At 39.4% G+C, this 14,205-nt stretch overlaps 1 protein-coding gene across 3 annotated transcripts in view; it reads right to left on the bottom strand.

Annotated features, from left to right (window-relative positions):
* Window positions 1-14,205, bottom strand: part of Ralgapa2 (Ral GTPase activating protein catalytic subunit alpha 2) — a 273,816-nt gene that overhangs the window by 102,851 nt on the left and 156,760 nt on the right. For all 3 annotated transcript variants that reach the window (XM_041670313.1, XM_041670314.1, XM_041670315.1), the window contains 6 exons: window positions 12,330-12,458; window positions 8,585-8,713; window positions 7,728-7,786; window positions 3,869-3,977; window positions 1,750-1,860; window positions 54-122 (listed from right to left, as the gene is read on the bottom strand). In XM_041670313.1, coding sequence (XP_041526247.1) covers window positions 54-122; window positions 1,750-1,860; window positions 3,869-3,977; window positions 7,728-7,786; window positions 8,585-8,713; window positions 12,330-12,458 — 606 coding nt within the window. The remainder of the gene's footprint in view (window positions 1-53; window positions 123-1,749; window positions 1,861-3,868; window positions 3,978-7,727; window positions 7,787-8,584; window positions 8,714-12,329; window positions 12,459-14,205) is intronic.

Genomic DNA, 14,205 nt, shown 5'->3' with positions numbered 1-14,205 from the left:
CCGTCTTATAATTAAAAATAACTGTGGAGAAAGCTACCCAACATGTCACTTACCTTTTTATCTGTTTCCACTGAGGAGTACTCAGCACTTGGTAAAAGAAATGCAATTGTGGCCACGAGGATCTGTATAAAAGATAAAACCCAATTAAACAGACCATGATAGTCTGGAAGCCATATGTTAAGAATCCCAAGATGACCTTTCTGTAGACGGAAGTTTCTGTCCTGCCAGGCCCCGTAGTCATTCAGTCCCAAAGAAATACACAGAGGCTTACATTAATCATAAACTGCTTGACCTCAGGCTTACTATTAACTAGCTCTGACAATTAACCCATAATTCTTGTCTATGTTTAGCTATGTGGTTGGGTACCTTTTCTCAGTAAGGCATTCTCATCTTGCTTCCTCTGCATTTGGTGGTGACTGACTGTCTGCCTTTCCTCTTCCCAGAATTCTCTTAGTCTGGCCGCCCTGCCTACACTTTCTGCCTAGCTACTGGTCAATCAGCATTTTATTAAACTAATACGAGTGGCAAATCTTTACATTATACCTTGCAACTAAACACATCATGGTACCTACTCACTGGATAACAATAGAAAGATGAAAGCCAGTTGTAGGAGATTTGAAAATAATGATCATGTAATGATTTCTACTTCTTTGGTGGGAGACTCAAAGCAAGGATTAGTCTGCTCTATAGTCACCCAGTATCTACTATTAGTGCCACATTTCCAGTGAAGTGAAAAAAGAAAACGTTTTCAAATATAATTATAAAAAGGTTCCCATTTGCTACAGCATAGGCCTCCACCTCCTGTTTCCACATCACAGTATGCCATTCATTCTCACAGGTGTCCTGTTTGGAGAATTACATGGTGACACTAAACCCAACTTTATATTCTGCAGTGGGGTAAAAGGCCTATTTCATTCCAGGTCACTTCAGGTCACAAACCACTTGTGACTTGATGTGATTCTGAGAGAACAAAGTGATCTCCACCAAAGAAGTTTGTCTAGGGCTGGGAGAAAATGAATCTGTATCACCTATTCTCTCTCCCTGCCAACTGTCAGGGGGACAAATCAAATTTCCTCAGAGTCTCTACTGGATGGGTAAAAAACAGGGCTTGCTTGAATAACTACAGTCATAAAAACTGCCAGGCACAAGTGTGCCTTATCACAGGCACCTGTGAGCTAGGCCCTGCTAGGCTCTTAGCAAAGACCCCTTGGCTGTAGCCAACCTTCCAGAAGCTGTGGTTGAGTACTTCCTGTTCCTCCTGCCTCCTCTCCTGGCCACCTCCCCCTCAGAGGTTAATACTACACTGATCTCATTACAGCCGAGTAACCATGCCACAGCAGCAAGCGTGGCCCAGGGCTTTAGACTGGGAACAACTCTTGCTTTACACAACAGCCGGGCCCCCGCCCTGCACGGAAGGCATTAAACCAGCTGCCTACTCCTTGTTGGCACCATCCAAATTACTTTCAATGAATAAAACCCAACCTACAAAAGGTCTCTTTGTTGTGGTTGTGTCTGCCTTTCAAACTCTCCAAGCATCAGCCTCGGCCCTGGAACACTGCAGGCTTCTTTGCACAGTGATTAAAATTGCAGCTGAGACGACCCAGCCAACACTGCCTAAAAACGGGGCTCACATGGCAGTTTAATAGTTGCTTCTCTAACAATTATTGGAGGATATACAGTTAATTAGATATCAAATACATTATTAAAAAGGAAATGCGGATGCTTTAGCTTTATAGATAAAGGACTTACTTCGGCCATTTTTCGCGGTAGAGCAGTTTCAAACATCTGAAGCTTTTCCCAGTAGGAAACCAGCAGCTGAAGAACATCACAGGCTACCTGAGCCACGATCTTGTTAGGAAACTACAAAAAAAAAAGAAAAAAAAAAAAAAAGAAAACCAAGTAAACAGGGCAGCTCAGCGGGTGTATGTGCTGGAGGAAGAACAGGGCCGTTTGCTCTTCCCAGCTCTACACGCATATCTCATGTGCAACTGATGACAACTATGTCCAATTAACATCATTTTCACATGGCCACTCCATCATGCTACATTGCTGGTTGTTTGGAATCACCTACGTTATTTATATATCTGTAGAAAAAGGTGGTCATTGTTTGCCTAGAAAATAAAAGGCAAAGTTTAAAATTCTGTATTCAGCTAATAGAAATCATACTATTGACAACTTGAGGAAATTAAAATAGAGTATATGGTTGAGTGGACTCTGTGTGCTGAACCTTCTGCACAAATGTAACTCATTTTGTCAATGACAAATTGCCATTGACAGCCCTGTAAGGAAGAAGCTATCTTCATTTCACACACAGAGAAACAGGGATCATTCAAATGACTTCCTACCAGAGGAAATAAAATAATATAGATATAACATACTAAGAAATGTGTAAAAGCAGATTCAAAAGCAGATTCACGGACTAGGGAATGTTCAGTGACTCTGGGTGTGTTTCCCAAAGTTGTCTGTGATGGCCTGAATGAAAATGACCCTCACAGGCTAATACATGCTTCAGTCAGTAAAACTGGAAAGGTAGAGCCATCTAATACCTTGACAGCAGACACAGAGCTACAGGATTTGAAGTTTGTTCAGCCAGGTTTCAGTATTCCATTATTTCCTCACTATGCCCTGATTTCCCCCATTTGGAATAATAAATATATATTTTGTGCTATTGTATGTTGGAAATATTACATTTGCTTTTATAATTTATAAGGGTTACAGTTAAGAGATTAACTTGAGTCTCAAAAGAGACTTTGAACTCTAGCCTTTTAAACTGTGAAAGACTATGGGGGGCTTATGAAGTTGGACTGAATGCAGTTTGCATTATGTTTTACCACACATGTATGAGAGTCAGAGAGTGGAATGTGGCAGTCTGAATGAGAACGATCTCCATAGGATTATATGTTTAGATACTTGGTCCTCAGTAGTTGTAACTGTTGGGGAAGGAATAGGAAGTATGTCCTTGTTGGAAAAATAAGTCACTGTGGGTGAGGTTTCAAAACCCCATGCCATTCCCAGGTAGATCTCGCTCTACCACATGGCTGCTGTGTTAAGATGTGAGCTCCCAGCAACTGCTCCAGTACCATGCTTGCCTGCCATAATGCTCCCTGCCATGATGGCCATGGACCCTCTGCATCTGTAGCCCCAACAAACTCGTTCTTCTATAAGGTGCTTCAGCATGGTGTCTCTTTATAAAAATGAAAAAGTAACTAAGACACTGCCTGATGTCCCAAGTCTCCTGAACACTTCCTTTATTCCTTCCTTTTGTGAGGTGGATGTCAAAGAGGTAAAATGTGCAAAGCCTTTGTCATCATGCTGAGAATATATAAATAGGAGAGGACCTCCTGTGCTTTTCAGCTGTAAAACAGGGATTGTGGTGCTCACCTTGCAGAGCTATCATAGAAACTTGAAAAAGTATCTGGAGATTACCAATATTCTAGTTCAATGTGATGCTCAACAAACTGCACATCTCTCAATAACAAAGCAAAGAAGGAAGATGCTCCAAACGCCTTATGTTCAGGCAGCAAGAGAACATGCAAGTTCCTAAGGGGAAGCTGCAGGCTCCTATCTCAGTCATGACAAAGAGGCCACAGATTGAAACCTCACTTTATTATACCCTAAGATGTCCAACTGGCCTAGGCTTGGTTCACAAATAAACTATAAATGACCTAAGAACAGCTGTCCCAGTGAGGCAGTCAGTAGCAGCCTCACAGAAGATTTACCATGGGACTCAGAATGGGACTTTTAAACCACTGTCTCTCTACAGTGTAAGGAGCTACAAGAATGGACTAATTAAAATTAAAACTCGTTAAAATCATTAAAATCCTGGAAGAAAGCTTGATGTCAAAAAAGCATTAAGAAATGAGAATACCTTCAAAGTTACACCTATCACATTGATGGCATCCTTCACCTGAGGATGGCTGGCACACTGTGTAAGCTCTTCACAGATCCAGACCCCGAGGGAGCAAATGGCAATGCATCTTTCAAAAGAGAAGCAAAGGGAGGAAAACACTGATGAAATTCAATGTATTTTAAAATGACAAAATAAATCTATTTATTCAAAGAAGCAACAATTATACTAATGGACCATCTTCCATGAGAGAAAAGATAAAGAACTTCCAGGGGGCCAGTTTTTAGGATAAACAGAATCATCAATGCTAGTTAGTACTTAAATATTTCATCAAACAAGTGGCAGATTTTTTGTTAACTGCCACAATCCATGTCACCCATTTTTGTTGACTCTCAACTGTTATTACATCTTATTGTTAAGATAATTTTGAGGAGGAATAAAAGGCATGGTTCTTAGATTACTGAATATTCCCTTGCAAAGTGTATGTACAGCATATACTTCAAATGTAAGACAAACACTGTATTTGTTTTTAAAGTAACTTTCAAAATACATTTTCACTGTTATTTCTTCTAAACACCATGCTAATATAAGTTATTCTTCAGAGAAATGTGACTTTCCATAAATAGAACAAATTAGGGGAAACAAATTACAAAGATTATTTGAGAGGTATAAGAAGATTAAAAAAAAATCAGATATATTCCACAAGACTTTGATCTGAAAACCTAACTAAATATTTTCATTTCTTGAGATGAAATCTGAGGGGCATCATGCTTAATAGGGTAGGGGCTGTCAGAAGGCACTGGAAGATTCATTTATGGTTGTGTTACATTCGGATGTTAAGATAGCTAACTTAAGGCATCAAGTACGCAGCTCAATATCTAAGCCTGGCTATGTAAGAAATTCATTAAAAATGCCAAGTAATCCAGGCAGTGATGACACATGCCTTTAATCCCAGTACTTGGGAGGCAGAAGCAAGTGGATATCTGTGAGTTCAAGGCCGGCCTTGTCTACAGAGTGAGTTCCAGGGCTGGCTTCATAGCTATTTAGAAACTCTGTCTTTAAAAACAAAAAAAAAGTCAGGTAAATAAATTGGAGATAATCAACAAGCAGTTATAGACTGACTAGAAAGTGCGAGACAGGTAGGCAGTAACGGGGAAAGATTGGGTCACTTTAATATGCAGAAGTTAGGTAGAGAAGGGGAATTAGCACAGGGAAGGAGCACTGGCCAGAGGAAAGCAGATTCTGTTGTAGGGGACATGCATGTGTAGATGTGAGAAAAGACAAACTTATTTCAAGACTATTAAAAATCACAGTAAAATATCTAGAATAACCTTTATGAGAACTGAATGGAAATCCAGGAAATGAAATTGTATGGAAAAATTAAAAGCCAAATGAGAGGGGAAAAGGCATAGAAGAAGAGGCAGGAAGAGGCAGGAAAAAATGTAGTAAACAGGAGAAATGCTTAGGAGTTCCAATTAAAAATATTAAATAAGAAGAAAAACACAGCCAAAAAGATCACTGGTAATAAAATAAAGTCTCCATTAAAAGACAAAGATCACACAAATTTATACAATCATAAAATCCAGATACATACAGCTTTTGCAAAGGCATCATAAAGACAATAAAGAAAAGCCATTTAGAAAAGATAAAAAGTATTATATAGTGTGAAATTAGGAGCAGGTAAAGTGGGTATCTAAAATAAAACAAAACATTCATAGAAATAAAGAGGGCCATATAAACAGAAATACACTTGACTCACTACAGAGATAGGACAATTCCAAATGCTTATGCAACTAATAACATCATAGCCTTTGACAGAAATTCCAGGAAACAGGTTAAGTACAACGGTGGAAAGCTTTTAATATACCTTTCAGTAAGTGATCAAATTAATAAAAACAAAACAAACTCCAGAAGAAATACAGACTATGTGAAACACTGGAAGGCTACATCTAGAACAGTATACCTCACGATTAAAGAACAGTATGTACATTCTCTTCTTCCTCTTTTTAAGTATAATGTTTTCCATTTTTATTTTATTCTTATGAGTATTTGGCTGCATGTATATTTGTACTGCCAAAGGGGGCTAGGAAAAGGCATGGACAACTTGGGACTGGAGTTACAGAAGATTGTGAGCTGTGATATGGGTGCTGAAATTCCAACCCGAGTCCTTTGGAAGAACACCAAGAGCACTTTAGCCACTGAGCCATCGCTCCAGCCCCTATGAACATTCTTCTCAAGAATATATGGAACATTTGCTAAAACTGACTACACATGGGGTCCTAAGGCAAATATTAACCACTTTAAATACAATCATCACACACATATTTTGAGACAAAAAAAGGTAGACGAGGGTGGAGATGGGACAGTGGTTAAGAGCACTTGCTCTTGCAAAGGACTAGGAGGTTCAGTTTCCAGCATCCACACATAGCTCACATCCATTCATAATTCTAGTTCTAAGCAAAACATTAATTTATACAAAATTAAAAAATTAGATTAAGTCTAAAACATTTCAAAAGATAGAAATAACCATATTTGGAAATTAATTTAAAAACCCTCTTGATCTCATGAAGGAATCATAATGAAAAGTAGAAAAAAATGGAATTTAAAAATACTGAATATAAAAACTTATAAGCTTTGGAAAAGGTAGCCCTTAATAATAAGCATATAGTCTTAAATGTTGAAAGAAAAAAGTTAAAAAATACACCAAGTATACAAATTTCAAAAGTAACAAAAGAAGAACATCACAAGGAGAAGAGTACAAAAGAGTCCAAAGCTGAAAATAAAAACAAATATAGAGGTAAGCAACGACAAAACCTTCCTGCTTGAGAAGACTAGCAACAGTGACAAATCTAACAAGACTAGCCTTACAACCAGAGGATACACAAAATATTTAACATCAAAGATGAAGTGGACAAATTCTTGGATACAGGATACTAATCCTACTGCTGCAAACGGTATTCTGAGTGTGGAGAAGAATACATTACTTGTTTCGTAACTCCTTTGCCTGACATCCAAACATGGTGAAAGCATGATAGGACTATAACTGGATATAATGTAACTTCCTGAACAAAACATTACCTGAATCAGAACCTATAAATCAAGATGGGGGTATCTCATACCCAAGTTTAGGTCAATGTTATCAAACTGGTAATACACGCATAGCTTCTGAAAATGGCAGACTAGGAAAAACTGGACTAAGTCATCTACTGAAGATAAGTGAAGCTCAGAAAAATACAAAAGTTAATAAATCACCAGAGTTCACAAGACAATAAAGTTAGGGCCTCTGTCTTCCCATGTGCTGAAGGGCCAAGGCATGTGCTAATTGTCACAAGGCTGTCAGAGACTAAAGTGGTCCTCCAAGGCTGGAAGTTGAGTGAGAGATGGATATTCGCCTCTCTCAGCATTCCCAGCTTTGGCCTACACCTTGAGAGGAGCAGGATTTCTTATCACATAGCTGGCCTAGAAAGCCTCCTACTTGGTCACATACGGTAGCAGTCTTAGATGCTTGGCAGAAACACCCAAATGTTTCTACACATTGCCAAATGTCTCTTGAGGCACAAATCAGCCCAGAATCTCGGCCCAAAACATACAGCCTTTATGAACTGTTTCCTTAAACCCTGCTTCTATCTGAAAACATTATTTATTTCTAATTTTGCATGTTCTTATGTAAAATCATATTCCATCTTACTCTGAAACTTACTATTTTCTCTAGTAATAATGACATGTAAGTAGCTAAGCATAGCATTTTTCTGACATAATGTTTACTATACATTTCACTGTGTGTAAGAGAAATGGAAAGGATTTTTCAAAACATGAGCTGTTTATACATAAATGTGCATCTTACAATTCTAACATAGTTTACCTCTTGTTCATCATTTACCTTGCACATTCATTTGGTTCCTCGGTAGCATTCTTCAGTAAAATATTTATGAGGTAATGCTAAAAACACAAAATTCAGTAAATGAAAATTTGATGTCATTGTTGGTTTCCCGCATGTGCTGACCATGTCACAGGCACCCTGGAGCTAGCGCAAGGCCAGGGAGTTCGGGCAGCCCTTCCTTCAGAGAGAACTGGGCTCACTGCAGCAAGTGCCTCCCTGGGTAACCGAGCCAACCTGCGGCACAGCATTTCTAGGGATCCAGTGGAAATCAAGCAAAGCATCTGAGACCTCCAGATAGGAAAATCTCCATTTTAGTTTGATTGTATTACACACTGCACATTGAATTACAGATTATAATCAGGGTTACGGACTGACTGACTGGTGCTGGGACTTTCTGTTTGCTCCAAATGTCAGCTGAGGACAGAAAAAAAATGCTTACTTTTATTCCCCAAGAAATAACTTGGAATTTCAGGTTATTAGTAGCATTTAATCAGGCCACCAATGGGATTGAATATTTAGCTTGTTGAAATTATTTCTTATAAATTCATTTGCTACACTAATGTAGTATAACTAAGCTAACAGAATTATTACACATGATGATTCATTACATAATTATGATCCCTAGGAATAATAAACAGAAATAAAAAAATAAACCACCAGAGGAACAGAGCTATCAGGTCTAACTGCAGCAGCTGTGAATGTGGCCATTCACAGTTCATACAACTCACTTCTGAAAACAACTGCTGAAGCTTTCAGAAGACACAACAACTGTCAGGGGAAAGGAGATCAGTGCAGAGGATGGAAGACAGTGACGGAACTCCAGCTGTAGACACTAAACTCAAGATTCGGTTATGTACCTTGACATCTTCCGTTCCTGTGCCGACCTCACTCCCTTCTGACACTGACTGCAGCAGAGGGATCTTCCGGTAGGTATTTGGGAAGCAGACGAGGGAGCCGAGGAGAGTGAGAGCTTCTGCCCGGGGTGCCTGCACACAAGGAGGGAAGCACCAAGTTCCTTCACATAGGCTGGGAGCTTGAAGAACATGTTTTACTTTGTTCTGGTTTTGAGAGGGAATCTTTATTTTTCCTTCTAGATATTAAGTGCTAAACTATTTATGGCTATTTTCCTGGTGGATGTTTAGGCACAAGAAGTTTGTCTAAATGAAAAGGCAAATTTCCAGGGAATGGAAAACATCTCTACATTTGATGTAAACAGGTGTTATGAAAACCAATCTACAAACCCATTTAGAATCAGAAAGGCAAATGGCTCTGTCACGGCTGTTTAAAATCATTTCAGTGTTTGTGATCTAGAAAGAGCAGGATAAATGAGAACGACTTAACATTATTTTTCAAGTAAAAAGCAAGGCCATCCATATGGAGGGGAGTTGGAGGTAGTCATCCAAAGAGAGACGGGGGAAGAGTGCTGCCAGCTGGGAATGCAGCCATGACATCATGGAGAAAGGCACTAGGCATGCTTTGTTTAAACATGAAGTTCAGAGTGACTGAGGTGAACTGTTAAGGTTTGCTAAAGGCAGGCATGGTGAGTAGTTTGGCTAATGACCTCCATGGTCCACACCTAGTGGTCACCTCCAGTCTCAATCTCATCTGACCTCAGAGGCATCTGATACGGCTCACAGCTCCCTTGCAGTATGAGCCCTTTTATCACAGGGCTTCTGGGACACTTTCCAAAGAGACTGATGGTCTCGCTTGCTGGAACTGCCCATTTCCTTGCCACCTAACTTTGGAGTGTTAGCTAAAGTTCTTGTCCTTTTCAATCACAGATTCATACTCAGTCAAAGAGCCATCTAGACCTGGGGCTCCCTGCTGTGAACTGCTATACAGTACTCCATAGTACGTGCACACCATGGTTTTTGTTCTGTTGCTAATGGATATTCGAATAGGTTCTAGCCTTGGCTGTTAAATATCGCTGCTGTGTGGAAGCATCCAGGGATTTTTTTCTTTCAGGAGATGTGTTCCTGTGCACGTACTTTTCTCTCTCTCTAGTTGCCTGGGCAAGCAGGATAACCTCACATTTCTGATTAACTGTGATACCTAAAAAAATCTGGCTGGGCGGGCGTGTTCCCTCCAAGCACCTCTCAGCAGGTGCACAGCTTTAAACCTGAAGTTTATACAAAAAAGCAAGAAGAGTCGTTCTCTCCTTCATACAACCATTATATTCATAGTCTCTCCATTTAAAACACCATTTGGGAAAGCTTCATCTCTGAGGTATGACAGATAAAATTATATTTAAGACAGTGGTTCTCAAGCTGTGGGTAGTGACCCTTTTGGGGGTTTGCATGCTAGATATTTACATTACGATTCATAACAGTAGCAAAATTACAGTTATGAAGTAGCAATGGAATAATTTTATGGTTAGGAATGTTGGGAATGACTGATTTAAGAGGTATAACATGTATGTCTGTGTATATAGTTAAAAGCACACACATAAAATGAAAGCTACAATTAAGCTTAATTAACCCACCTATCATCTCAGATAGCTGTCCTTTCTCATGGAGGAACACTCTCTTGATAAACTTCAAGTTTACAGTATTTTTAACTATGATTATCATTTTGTAGAGGAGGTTTCAAAAAATGTACTGAAACTTTCTACACTGACCCACATCGCCCTATTTACTCCCCAGCCCTTAGCAAACACCAGACAACTCCTTGTTTCTGTTCATTTGACTTTTAAGAGCTCACATGTCACAGAGATGATGCAGGACCATGTCTGGCTTATTTCCCAGGCGAAGTGGCCTCTGGAACCTCTCATGTTGTCAAAGGGACAAGGTGTCTCTGTTTTTCAGGATGAAGAATATTCTACTATAAGTGTCACATTTGTTCACCCACACATGGACACACTTTAAGCTGTTACTCTTACTTGCTAACTGGGAATAATGTTGCAGTGAGCATGAGAAGCAGCTCGCCTTTCCAAATGCAGATTCTACTTCCTTTGGCCATATATCTCAGTAGAATTATCAAGTCACTTAATGGTTTGATTAATCTGTGAAATATTTCTTTATGGTATTTAAATATATGTCATTATGACTGGTATAATAAAAAAGCTAAGTGCCCAGTAGCTAGGCAGGATTTTCAGGGCAGTGAGAATGCTGGGAAGAAGAAGGGTGGAGTCTGAGGATCAAGAGCCAGATGGGTAAGAAGCATCATGGAAAGTACATAGATGATGTAAATGAGCCTCGGTGCAGCACATAGACATACAGAAATGAGTTGAGTGATAAGAGCTAGCGAAAAATAAGCCTAAGCTATAGGCTGAGCTTTCTTAATTAATAAGAGTCTCTGTTGTTTGGGAGTTGGTGGTCCCAATGAAAAACTCCACTTACATTAATCTTTTAAGGTCATTCAAATTTCAACAATGGCTATATCATTTACATTCCCTCCAAGAGTATACAAGGATTCCCATTGCTCCATATCTTCAACAACAATATTTTCCTTTGTGATGACAACTCTTAACAATGGAATTTATTGTCTTGTGGTTTTATTTTGCATTTCTGATTCAACATAAAGGTGATGATTTTTTTTAAATGCCCATCGACCAATGTATGTTTGGAAGGTTACTTTAAATAGCTCACCTAGGCATAAGATCCATGTCAACAGAGAACTCACCATGTGTTGTGCTATCGTATAAAGGGCTGTAACATGTTCTAAAGAAGAACTAGCAGGCAATAAAATTCTAACAAAGTACGATTCTCCTGTCTGTGTCGTGTAATTTTTTTTCAGTGCCAACTTGAAGGGTTAACCCTTAACAAGAAGGTTCTCTGGAGATGATTTCTTCCAATCAAGAAATAACAAAGTGAGAAAAGTTGTCACATCTTTAAAGAAATTCTGCATTTTTTTCTTCCTCCTTTTTTCCTTTTCTCGTTATTCCTTTTTGTTCTTATCTCTTCCTTTCTCTTTACCTAATTTTCCCTTATAACAAGACATTAGAGCATAAAAATATGATCACAAATTATCAATTTTACAAGTCCTAATCACCCTTCAATGAAAGTGAAAGATTAACCATATATCAGACAAAATTTAGCATCCCGACTACTCATACTGACTTCGGGTAAATCCCTGGCAAATACAAAATACCATCATCTTTACAGAGTTCAAGGGGTGGTGACGCACTAGATTAATAGTTTGTACATATAGCACAAGTGGGAAAGACACTTTAAATCTAAGTGGAAGAGCACTTCTGTTTCTTTCCATGAGACTCACAGTAACCAAACTAAATTTAACAAAACAACAACACATTACTTTGGACATACACGTCAAATTCTCTCTTTACTGCATTTATTTCTATAATGACATATACTGGCAAATACTAATGAGGGTCTGTAAGACAGGCCCTGCTTTCGTGTAACCGTGCTGACATTAGTGGGGATATGATTTCTCACACTTTGGCCTTTTGATGAAACGCCTTTCCAGTACCAGTATGTCATCTTATCCTACAATTTCACAGATCAGCTGCCAGGGTATCTACTCTGAGAGCCCAGTTTCACATTGCACTAATGAGTCAACACCTGTTAGAGTGGAGAAATCTGAGCCTTGTTAGCAATTGTGAAGTCTCCCAGGAGCTGGGATGCTGAACATTGTCATACTCACCGCCAACATGTCTGTACTGAGGACCCTGGCAGCAGCAGTGATAAAGTCCCCGACCAGCATTGAGAAACCAGGCAAACCCAGGGAGAAAAAGCGGGGTGAACAGTTTCTTATGATAGTGTTTAAGACATCCTGAAAAGGAAAATAAGGAAATACAACTGTAATTTTAAGAACAAAATCCCAAAGTGGTTTCTTTGTGTACATGCATGACCACCATAAGAGAGCAGAGAAAGGTGATAGGTTTCTAAGTGAAAGAGTGCAGGGCGCATAACTTCAATGGTTCCTGTACACATATCTTGTTAAGGAAAATGGAGACAACAAACTGTAAGATGACTTATCCAAAACCCATCCTGTGGCACTGAGGCTCGCTAAACATCTGTCCTGTATCTCACCTGACAATGGGTTCCTTGGAACAAGCTACAGGACTGCTCAGATGGACATATAAATAAACCCCACAAACACCCATAAAATAAAAACTGGGCTCTATCTTTAGCTTCAATCCCCAGAGGCTAAAGCACACTATTAGAGAATCTAAAACTTCCATTCCTTTGCCTATAAGATTCTCTAATAGTGTAATGGGAGTGTGGGCAGTGTTAAGGTCTTACATTCACGAGGCACCGGGGTCAGGGAGTTGCCACAGATCTGATGTGCGCAGGAGGTACAAACACAAAGCCAACAGCAGCCATTTGCCAGAGTTCGGCATCAGGAGCATCTACCCGCCAGCTCTCCATCCTGCGCCTATAATGGACTCCTGTGGAGGGCTGGCTGGCCCCCAACCCCCAGTCCCTCACTCCTGCCTGTGCGGGATCAGATCCACCACAGGGCAGTGTTCACACCATCATGGCCAGGCCCCCTCTAAAGCCATCTGTGTGAGTGTATGCATGTATAAGTGGGATTAGAATGAAAACTACAATCTTCTTATACACAGATTCTAGGCTGGCACATAAATCAAACCCATCACATTGAAGTACTTTAGTTATTTGACTTGCCATCAGGCAACCAATAGTTACTGTCTATATATAAGTAAATAGCAAAACATAAGACCCTTAGCTGTCAGTGTGGCTATCTGAATAAGCCCTTCAAAATAGTCCTGTCTTAACTAATAAATCAAAGCAAAGCATAGCAACATGCTAATTTCCAAAGTTATGTTAGGCCCTTCAACAGATTTATCTCACTTCATAACTTGTCTTCTTAAACACAACTTGCATGTGCTCACAAAATATTTTCCCAAGACATTTTTCTTATAGTAGATTAATTTAATTTATATAAATAATACTATTTCTGTGCTTCAAATGACCTTAGAATACTTAGTATATTAGTGTTTGCATATGATAAGCAATTTAGCTTAAAACTTAAAAGTTTGGCATTTCAATGGATTTTTCTTATACAAAAGTGAACATGATTTACAGATAAAAGATTAGGTGGGTGGGTAGATAGATAGATAGATAGATAGAAAGAAACAGATATAAAAGGAAGGAATGGAAGAAAAACTAGAACCAAGGTTTTCTCCCAGTTAATATTTAAGCCTGCTTTAATCATGTCCTGCGATACACTTTAGGGTTCCTATCAGCCAAGACAAACATTCTCTGGACTGAGCAGATGGATGTTGCAGGTTAGAAAGTGTGTGGTAGACTTAGGCTCCAGGACTGGAACAAAAGATCTACCTTTTTCATAATTAAGCCTCTGATTAATGCCCTGGGCTCCTCACCACACACCTGTAATTACTCACAGAGGTATGCATTGTGCTGGGGCCTTGTCTCAGAATATCAGGCATCAAGCTATCCAGCAGCAGATGGAAGCACATTTCTGTTGACATATGCTGCAATGAAAGGATTCGTGCAAACCTGGCTAGCAAGGTAGCAGAATGCCATGCATCTGA

Source organism: Microtus oregoni, unplaced genomic scaffold (genome assembly GCF_018167655.1).
Source record: "Microtus oregoni isolate MIOR12 unplaced genomic scaffold, Mior012 000020F_ref0000438, whole genome shotgun sequence".
Classification (NCBI taxonomy): domain Eukaryota; kingdom Metazoa; phylum Chordata; class Mammalia; order Rodentia; family Cricetidae; genus Microtus; species Microtus oregoni.
Note: the sequence above shows the minus strand (reverse complement) of the source record. Positions and strands in the feature narration are given on the sequence as shown.